The sequence below is a fragment of the Abramis brama genome, assembly GCF_963993115.1.
Source record: "Abramis brama genome assembly, chromosome: 22".
Lineage (NCBI taxonomy): Eukaryota > Metazoa > Chordata > Actinopteri > Cypriniformes > Leuciscidae > Abramis > Abramis brama.
Window position 1 is genome coordinate 21,068,104 of NC_139984.1, and position 10,511 is coordinate 21,078,614.

At 38.2% G+C, this 10,511-nt stretch overlaps 1 protein-coding gene across 1 annotated transcript; it reads right to left on the reverse strand.

Moving 5' to 3' along the window:
* Positions 1 to 274: 274 nt before the first annotated feature.
* Positions 275 to 10,098, reverse strand: troap (trophinin associated protein). The gene is made up of 16 exons (XM_084099801.1): positions 9,985 to 10,098; positions 9,695 to 9,769; positions 8,729 to 8,948; positions 4,694 to 5,216; positions 4,429 to 4,559; positions 4,188 to 4,236; positions 3,873 to 4,012; positions 3,697 to 3,760; positions 2,756 to 2,886; positions 2,610 to 2,673; positions 1,917 to 1,984; positions 1,740 to 1,838; positions 1,541 to 1,648; positions 1,135 to 1,444; positions 757 to 932; positions 275 to 655 (listed from the first exon to the last, which is right to left on the reverse strand). Exons 2-16 carry the CDS (start codon positions 9,748 to 9,750, stop codon positions 581 to 583), a joined length of 2,214 nt encoding a protein of 737 aa, XP_083955927.1. The 5' UTR covers positions 9,751 to 9,769; positions 9,985 to 10,098; the 3' UTR covers positions 275 to 580.
* Between the last annotated feature and the right edge of the window lie 413 nt (positions 10,099 to 10,511).

Consider the following 10,511-nt stretch of genomic DNA (forward strand, 5'->3'; position numbering starts at 1 on the left):
TTATGTAAAAGAAATTACATAATGTAATGTAAAATGTTTTTTTTTTCTTTTTAGATCTCCTTCACAAAATAATATCAATGGATTTATATACTTTACATTTTAAAGCTGCATATTACAAAAAAAAGCACTCATATGCAAGTATGCATGTATGTATGCATGCATGTATGTATGCATATATTAATATATATATAAAAATCATAATCATTTGTGATTGCATGTAGAACCTTGTATGATTCAGGAAAAGAACGAATGATTGAACAAATCGAAAAAACTTAATGTAAAACTTTGTGTTTATATATAGATTTTTTATACACTTTACACAAGAGACAAGTTGAAAGCACACAGTGTTTCTAGTTAGTGACAAGTTCAGTGTAAAAATTATGAAAGTGTTCAGTATACAGAGAGTTCAGTCACGCTGTCAACAGTGAATCACATCAAACATTGTATCTGTCCAAGACTTTGCTGATCTAACTGTATGACAACATGCCATTTCAAAAGTGTAACTAGAAATACTGTTTCAGACGGTATTACATAACTTTACACAGAGCTACTCAAGAAATATGCTGTGGGACATCTGCCTTTATGCTCTGATTGAGGAACCAGAAGGGACTGGATTCAAATGTACCGGTGAGGACAGGCCAATGGGTAAAAAACTCTAAAAAGAGAGGACAGAAATAACAAGATGCATCAACAGCTATTCAACTTGACAACCAGCTTAGTTTGTTGTGCACAATTCAGAACAGACCAATCACTCACAGAACAGTCTTTAAACAGAAGTGTGGTGGCCACCGGGTTGCCACAGCGGGGCTGCAGTGGGCAGGAAAGCAGGCGAGAGGTGTACGTAGCACATTCCTCATCCAGAATCATCTCCTCCAGAGGCGTATGACGTCGCCGCAGAGCAGACACAGCGGTAGAGTGTACGGCAGTAGGAGCTACAGACAGATGGATACACATTACCAACATATCAGGACACATTTAATGCAGTACACACTACTAAAAACGCTTAAAGTCTTCAGGATGTCTGCTTAAGCATCATTAATTACAACATTAGACCGATATGGTCATTTACACCACTGTGTGGAAGAAAACCGACAAAAAGGTTGATTTTATTTTCACTTTAGATGGCATGGTTACCTTTTGATTGGCTTTGTTTAGTCAGGTCTAAGCTAGGATTGATCTGTGATCCATTTCTTTGGTCTGATAGCAGTGGTAGTGCATTATGGGATGTAGGCCGGTCTACATAGAGCTGCAAAGGGACGTCTGCTCCAGTGGTCTTCAGAGTATCCTGAGACCGGTCTGGTCCGAGTCTTTGGCTTGATGAGAAAACAATGACTGACCCTCTGTGTGCTGCTTGTATGAACGGCTGGGCTGGTTTCTTGCCTCTGTTCTCAGTGTGGCAATGATTTGAATCTGAATTTTCTTTCATTCTTGACTGAGCTTCAGCCTGAATGAGGAAAAGACCATGTGAGATTACTTTTAAACCATCAAAAAATTGCCCAGTGATGCATTAATTGACGTTTTACAGTTAAAGCAATCATACAGTTTGGTGACTTTTCAGTAATTGTTGCGAAGTAACGTCATCTTGGTCAATCCGGTCATCGTCCATCTGCTCTTGGTCCTCAAATAACCTCTGAACAACATCCTCCCCCTACAACACAATCAACACCCAGTGTTAACCTGCCATTCTATCATGAAGATCAAGTAAACGACAAAGGTTCTGCATCATGGGCTTGTTTTACCTCATGACACATCAAGAGTCCAGTACTGGGGTCGTGGGCTCCACGCAAACCTGGAGAGCCCCTTACACTGGACATCTTTTGGCCGGTACAGAGCTTCCTCTGTAAACAGAAACAGTAAACATTAGCCTGGGATAGTTTCAAAACAAAAAATACAAACCAAGACAAGAGAACACTCACCATTGACTGTGGTTTAGTGTTTGCAACCCGCTGCGGTGTCCATTTCATCACTGGTGTTCTATTTGCACCTGCATCACAATAGAAAAACAGTGACATAGAGATGAAAGCATGATGCTGAAGGAGAAGTTGCGAATCTTGCAAAATTGGAATATCACATTAAAAAAAAAAATCCGAATCAAGTAGCGTCTCCATTCCATGTGTTTAAGAGAAAATAAATAGTCACTTCCTGAAAAATTGGCACAAAATATCTGTAATAAAAATGGAAGTTGCTGCAATCGGGGAAGCCACTGCCTCTTTTATAAATGACTTGTGTCTCAGAGCGCACAAACAAAACACAATAAACGCTGTCATGTTATCTTACAATCGGATGCAATCACGTGAGATCCTTCTGGGAGAGAATTAATCCAAATCATTTTGATGACAGATTTTGGCTCAGGCATTTCAGAATGATCAAACCAACATTTGAGATGCTGTGGAATGAAATTGGTCTGCTGGTTAGTCCAGTTATCCAATCACATCCACTGTTGAGGCAAAGTCATGTGAGTTTTTTGTTGCACATCGAGGGATTTATTCAGAAAATGTGCTTCCATCGTAGTTTAAACACATCTGGGCATTTCCATTCAGCTTTTTTAATGCAATTTCCCAAAATGAGCTTGAAAAAAGGTGGACGGAAGCATAGCTAGTGAAACTTACAGTGAGATGCTGCTGATGCCGCTGTGGCTTCTGGTTTATTCTTCTTCACTGGGACTCTCTGGGCCTGAGATAAATACAGTTCCATTAGTAAAAATGCCTTAATTTTAGTGCAAAACTGAAAGTTGAATCACTCTGAACAGACTCACAGAATAAATGGAGGTTCCTCTGCCAGTGGGACAGGTTGAAACCCTGGGTGTTGCTCCAGCAGCCCACACACCTTCATTCCTTAGAATACTGCACAGGGCTGCAGGGTCAGGGGAGAAGGACACGGCACTTCCTAAAGGATCACACAACATCCAAATCAATCTTATTGGATGAAAAGAGCTGCATAATTTTGACAAAGTTCTGTAATATTTTTATAACAGAATACACAGTACAAAAGAGAGAGAGAGAGAGAGAGAGAGAGAGAGAGAGAGAGAGAGAGAGAGAGAGAGAGAGAGAGAGAGAGAGAGAGAGAGAGAGAGAGAGAGAGAGAGAGAGAGAGAGAGAGAGAGAGAGAGAGAGAGAGAGAGAGAGAGAGAGAGAGAGAGAGAGAGAGAGAGAGAGAGAGAGAGAGAGAGAGAGAGAGAGAGAATCGACCCACTGTTTACAAAGCGAATATGCAAAGACTAAGTCAAATGGTAAATACAAAAAAAAAAAAGGAAACCAACGATGTCGGATGATTTTGAAGTTGGAATTTTTCCAGCCAATGTAACGCGTGACCTTTCCAATGTGATTACGTAATGCTAATGCAGAGCTAGTGCAAGACAAGCATTTGTGGTTAAAGTATATAAATTTAGTTGTTGTTGAAAATAACCATTTGTTTCGCTAGATAAGACCCTTATTCCTTGGCTGGGATCGTGTAGAGCCCTTTGAAGCTGCATTGAAACACTCACAGACTCACAGACTAAATGACATATTACAATTAATTTATTTGTAACATTTCATAACATTACTGTTTTACTGTATTCGATCAAATAACTGCAGCCTTGATGAGCATGAGACTTTTCAAAAACATTTAGAAAAATACTGAGGCCAACATTTTGTATGCTAGTGTATAAGACTAAATAGTCCTGCTAAAATCACTATGATGAACAAAAATACATACCTGTAGTGCTTTTGGCCTCCGCTGGAGCTTCTTTTTGAGTCTTTTTGACAGGTACTCTTTGAGCCTAAAGTGGACATGGTCATGTCTATTTCACAACATGTTGTGCCTAAATGGACCATTTAGAAGTAAAATATCATAAACGCTGTGTGAATGACATTTCACTGGACTGGACTCACTGAATAAATAGAAGTTCCTCTGCCAGTGGGACAGACTGATACTCTGGGTGTTGCTCCAACAGGCTCCTCCAGTCTCATTCCATCACTCTGTAGAATACTACGTAGTGCTGATGGGTCAGGGGAAAACGGCCCAGCTTTGTCTTGAAATGAAAGGAAAATAAAAAGCTCACCCTCTATGGACGGTGAGAAAAGTAGGGCCTGGTTTCACAGACAGGGTTTAGATTAAGTCAGAATTAGGCTTAGCATTTTAGTCTGGGACTAGGCTTAAGCCGGGTCTGTGAAACCGGGGGCAAAAGTCTTTAAAGGTGAACTAACCTGCGGTGCCATCAACACCATGATGACTCTTCTTCACAACTCTTTGAGGCTAAGAAAAAAAAAAAAAAAAAAAACCTGAGTACCAACTATCCAGAAACATACAGATCAACATAATGCTATCTGGAGCAAATAAATTAACATTACATCATCATACTAGACTGAAAAGATAACTGGCATGATCATTATGAAGGGTCAGCAAACAATTTGGTTTCATTACGGGGGCTTTTCTATAATTTCTAACCACATGATTGGAGGTTCCCAGTCCAGGGGGGCAGGTAGATAAACGCGGCATCATGCATTGTGCTCCAACAGCACTCGATCCCTCACATGGAAGGACATTGCGTACAGCTGATGGAAGATCTGATGATGATCCTGTACTCACATGCACATACATCAATGATAAACAACTAATGAATAAATTAAACAAAGAACCATGAACACTTAAGACAATTTGAACATTGAATTGATTGACACAATGAGAAAATATCTGATAGTATGCCACTCACCTTTAGAGCTTATATGGCTTTGTGTAGTTGAAGGGACAGTTTGGAAACAGTACTTGTCCTTTGGTGCTTGATTATCAGAATTAACATCTACTTTAACAAGTGAAGTTTTACATAAATGACTCCAACCTAAGTCTTCAGGAAGCTTAGATTGTCCAAGAGTGATGCTACCTAAACGTGAACTTAAATCAGTGTGACTGCAGCATCTGGATTCTTGTGAAGGTGGGTGAACATCAGTGAAGTTTTTATTTAATGCAACATATTCTACATGACTACCAGGCTGCAATCGCTGTGACTTGTTTGCTGGGGCCCTGAGGACACCTGGTGTAGTAGCCTTATGGCTCTGAGTTTCAGTTTTGGCACTTGGATTTAAGTTCCTCATGTTTGCCACAGGTGTTAGTCGGGCAGAATGCGTCAGAGGTGCTTTTTCTTGAGGAATATCTGTGTTTCTCTGACCGCGTGAGCGTGACTGGGACAGATTGAAAGGGATTGGTTTGGTGCAGGTCCTTTTTTTCTGCACTTTACCCTAGGGACAAAACAAAAAAAGTAATCATTATGCATGTAGCAGTGTTGTTATTGATAAACTAAAACGATTAAAAAATAGTTTTCGGTAATTAAAATAAAGCTAAAATAAGATCAAATATACTAGATTAGATATATATAAATATACACTCACCTAAAGGATTATTAGGAACACCATACTAATACTGTGTTTGACCCCCTTACGCCTTCAGAACTGCCTTAATTCTACGTGGCATTGATTCAACAAGGTGCTGAAAGCATTCTTTAGAAATGTTGGCCCATATTGATAGGATAGCATCTTGCAGTTGATGGAGATTTGTGGGATGCACATCTAGGGCACGAAGCTCCCGTTCCACCACATCCCAAAGATGCTCTATTGGGTTGAGATCTGGTGACTGTGGGGGCCATTTTAGTTCAGTGAACTCATTGTCATGTTCAAGAAACCAATTTGAAATGATTCGAGCTTTGTGACATGGTGCATTATCCTGCTGGAAGTAGCCATCAGAGGATGGGCACATGGTGGTCATAAAGGGATGGACATGGTCAGAAACAATGCCCAGGTAGGCCGTGGCATTTAAACAATGCCCAATTGGCACTAATGGCTCGTTTCCACTGAGCAGTACGGTACGGGACAGTACGGTACGGTTCGGGTCTGTTAACCATGATCTGGCTAGCGTTTCCACTGCCAACAGTACCCTTACTTGATTGGCGTGGTGTTTCGATCGACGTCATTTTCGCGCGAAGAAGAACATAGTAAACTAGAATGGATGACATACAGCAGATCTTGTTCTTGCTCCTCGACATGTTTGTCACAAGAAGACAAGCGCCGACATTAGGCTTTTCTCAATATCAAGTATGCAGATTCAGATTCAGATTATTTTATTTAATGCCATGTCAGCACTCAAAGCTATTTTCATGGCAAAAATACAATTACAAAAATACAAATATCATATAAATACAATAAAAAACAAAACAATTAAACACAGCAAGTCATATTATATGAGATTTTTTAAATTAACACATGATAAGAATTCCAAAACCTTTTCAGGCATAATCTCATTAAATATGTCCTTAAGTGAAGTAACTTTGTAAAAGAGCATTCTGCTTGTAATAAGTCCAGGACAATCCAATAAAATATGTTTAACAGATAAGGGAATTTTACAAAACATGCATAGAGTTGGATCTTCACCCTTAAGCAAAAAACCATGGGTCAAACTTGTGTATCAAGTATGCAAAGTTCGTACTTGCCATGTGCGACTCCTACATGCAAATGGTACAGCGCGTTCTTAAAGCGTCGCTCTGCTACTCCGGTTATCTCTGTTACTCTGTATGTACATTTTAAGCAACAATAAAACGAAATATGTTATAAAACACCACTCTGCCTCTTTTCGTTTTCATTTAAATAAATTAAACATTATAGGGACACAAATGTGGTTCATGCGCAACGCATATTGATTATTCACTGCACGTTATTCGTTATTCTATTTATAACAAAACGAAATTTAAAACACAACCCTAACGTTACCTCTTTTCGTTTAAATAAAAAAAAAATTAAACATATTTCAGGCAATATATGCATTTGTACAAATGTTGCAATAAACATCAGTGATAATCTTGTAATAAAAAAATGACAAGAAACCATATTTCTTTTTGTAAAATTTCAGTTTTATCAATAATAGCCAATATAAAAGTTTAAGTAAAAGGTACTAGAAGCTATACAATAAGACATAAAGCAAACAATTCAGTCAAATATCCAAATGCAGCGCTCTAGTCTAACATTACAACAGTAAAGTTAAATACAAATAGCCTATAACGTTAATATGAAACTAAACTTAGCCCTCAGCCAAAACGATTGACAGGGAACGAATTATATATTCACGAGACCAAAGATCGCCCGTTAGGTCTACACAAGACGAATTATATCTCATGTTTAACCACTACCGTCAGCGGCGAACGTCAGAAGAACTAGCCGAGGAAAGGCTCATCCAGCCGGGAAACATGAGCGCCGAGCGCCCGCTGACCGCATGGATCTCACAACCGGGGGAAAAAAAAAACATCTTTATAAATAAACCACAGATTTGAGCTTTAAACAACTACATTCTCACCTGAAAAACTCTTAAAATTACATTTCGTGATACAGTAACAGTAGTATTATATTAAACTGTATATTAAAAAAAATGGCGCTTCTTATGTTGTCATTCCCCTTGTGGCACGCGCAAGTGACGATTCCCTGTCAACCAATCAACGTCCTGCAGTGAGTCTAGCTCCACCTTTTAGTACCGTACCACTGTGCTAGGTACCCCAATGGAAGGGTACCTAAAAAGTGGTACGGTACGGTTCGGCATTTTGGTACCATTCACAACTTTTGATAGTGGAAACGCAAATAAATGCGTACCGTTCCGTACCGTACCGTACCGCACCGCTCAGTGGAAACGAGCCATAAGGGGCCTAAAGTGTGCCAAGAAAACATCCCCCACACCATTACACCACCACCACCAGCCTGCACAGTGGTAACAAGACATGATGGATCCATGTTCTCATTCTGTTTACGCCAAATTCTGACTCTACCATCTGAATGTCTCAACAGAAATCGAGACTCATCAGACCAGGCAACATTTTTCCAGTCTTCAACTGTCCAATTTTGGTGAGCTCGTGCAAATTGTAGCCTCTTTTTCCTATTTGTAGTGGAGATGAGTGGTACCCGGTGGGGTCTTCTGCTGTTGTAGCCCATCCGCCTCAAGGTTGTGCGTGTTGTGGCTTCACAAATGCTTTGCTGCATACCTCGGTTGTAACGAGTGGTTATTTCAGTCAAAGTTGCTCTTCTATCAGCTTGAATCAGTCGGCCCATTCTCCTCTGACCTCTAGCATCAACAAGGCATTTTCGCCCACAGGACTGCCGCATACTGGATGTTTTTCCCTTTTCACACCATTCTTTGTAAACCCTAGAAATGGTTGTGCGTGAAAATCCCAGTAACTGAGCAGATTGTGAATACTCAGACCGGCCCGTCTGGCACCAACAACCATGCCACGCTAAAAATTGCTTAAATCACCTTTCTTTCCCATTCTGACATTCAGTTTGGAGTTCAGGAGATTGTCTTGACCAGGACCACACCCCTAAATGCATTGAAGCAACTGCCATGTGATTGGTTGATTAGATAATTGCATTAATGAGAAATTGAACAGGTGTTCCTAATAATCTTTTAGGTGAGCGTATAATATAGATATTCAAATATATACTATATTAGAAAAATATAAACAAAACTTTCAACTGAAATAAGTAGAAGTTGAAGTACTAAAATTACTAAAACTAAACTAAAATAAATATAAATTAAAAAAAAACAAATTTATTTAATAATGTTTTGTCATTTAAAAGTGTAATAAATACTATAATAGTACATAAATAATACTTATGTGGTCCGATTTTGTATTTTTTAGGTAAATTATTCCTTTAAAATTGCTTGGTAGACATGTGATTTATTTCAGATTTGTGTAATGATCAGAAACACTTGTCCTTACCGTAAGAGGCCTCTGTTCCCATCTGTTGAGACTGGGATTTTGGGAGAGCTCACTTAGGGCTGGTTGCAGAGATTTGGCGAGGACTGGAAGCCTGCTGACAGCTTTCAGTTTATTGACTCCTTTTCCAGTTTCAGCAGAAGCATTGGGGTCCAGATTCTCAGATCCTCTTTTAAAGGAGGAAGCACTGAGCTTAGTCTTCAAATCCTGATTCATCAAGGTCCTAATTGCATTGAATATAATGGATCAGATATTAATAAAACAGCATCACTGTAAAATAAAACTTTTTTAAAATATATATTTTTTTCAGTAATTGAATTGATTATTATTGGTTTGAATTTACAAAAATAATTCCAAAAAATGAAAAATATAAATATTGAATCATCATTAAAATAATAATGATGAAGACAGTACAAGAACCATTATAGTAATGAGAATTGAGGGCTTAATTGTCCTGAAAATAGTTAAAATGCAAAATAGGTCAAATATGATTTATTATTTTTCACATTTAGAACTAAAATAAATAAAATTGAAATAAAATTTAATAAATTTAAAGAATAGACATAAAACAACAAAATTACTAAAACTTTAACTAAGATTGAAGTGAAAACATAATATAAAAATAAAAATTCAGAAGATAAATAAAAACTATTATGGTATGGTATCTCAAAGATACTAAAATAACACTGCTTGCCATGGACATTTCTTGACAAGTGTAGAAAGATCCACCCATATAATTACATAATTACTTGCTAAATGGATTAAAGACATACATTTAAAGCTGTTAAACAATTAAAAAAATTGACAAAAACAAAAATTAGCATTAAAAAAAAAATTTTATTCTGAAATGTCCCGTCAAATAATCAATTAAGGAAGCGATATTGTTACATTTAAATGCACTGGTTCTTGAGGGGGAGAAAGCTGATATAAATATAAGTTAACGTTACTGTGAATGATCAGCTCACTCACCCTGGTTGATCCTGCTGACTTCTGTTCTGGGGTCGCAGAGGGTTAGAGGACGCCATCTCGACAGGGATTCAGTGCCTGTAACAAGACGGATCTTGAGATTAATAATAAGAATGTTTTTTTTCCTTAACGAAGAAGTGTTCGCTCAATCATAAATAACACTATAGCAGTGTACAACATCAGAAAACAGCAAAGTAAGTTACTATGCAAGCTCTTCGTACTTAACTTAATTGTTATGTATTCATGTGAATAAATCGATAGGCATACAATTTTACTAACACACACATACGTACCAGGAAATCAGCTTATATCTAAAAACTGCAGCTTCTTTTATGTTGTTTTCAAGCTACAGGACTTTCCACATCAAGCCACTCTTCACTGGCACAGGGAAAACGCTTAGTTGCGTGTTGACTTCCGGAGTAGTTTGTAAAAAGCGCGCATTTTGACTGGCTGACGGAGACGTGCCATCAGCCAATAGCTGACCGCCATTGACACCACTATGGCAACAGAGATGCGGCTTTAAATCACGTGACTCCCGTTTATTCAATTTGCAGGGGTTCATTATTTTTAACGTCTGGCACACAATAGAAATATAGACCATTGAAAGAGACAAAGAAGCGGGTAAATGCTGAGTTGACCCACTAAGCGCGTGAGAGACTTGTAGATGAAAACAGGCTTATAAAGAAAAAAATGCAAACAATTTTTTAAAAATATTTTTTAATAGAGGTCATTTGGAAAAAACTGCTCAAGCCGTTTCAAAAACCAAAAGACAACGTCCAATTATAAATATTAAATGGGTTGAAATTTGACTTGGTTTTTA

Coding starts and splice junctions, on each gene's coding strand:
- troap (XM_084099801.1), bottom strand. CDS start 9,750: ATGGCGTCCTCTAACCCTCTGCGACCCCAGAACAGAAGTCAGCAGGAT. Junction 5,217..8,728: donor GGGAACAGAGGCCTCTTACG/GTAAGGACAAGT, acceptor TTTTGTCCCTAG/GGTAAAGTGCAGAAAAAAAG. Junction 1,839..1,916: donor ACACTAAACCACAGTCAATG/GTGAGTGTTCTC, acceptor TTCTGTTTACAG/AGGAAGCTCTGTACCGGCCA.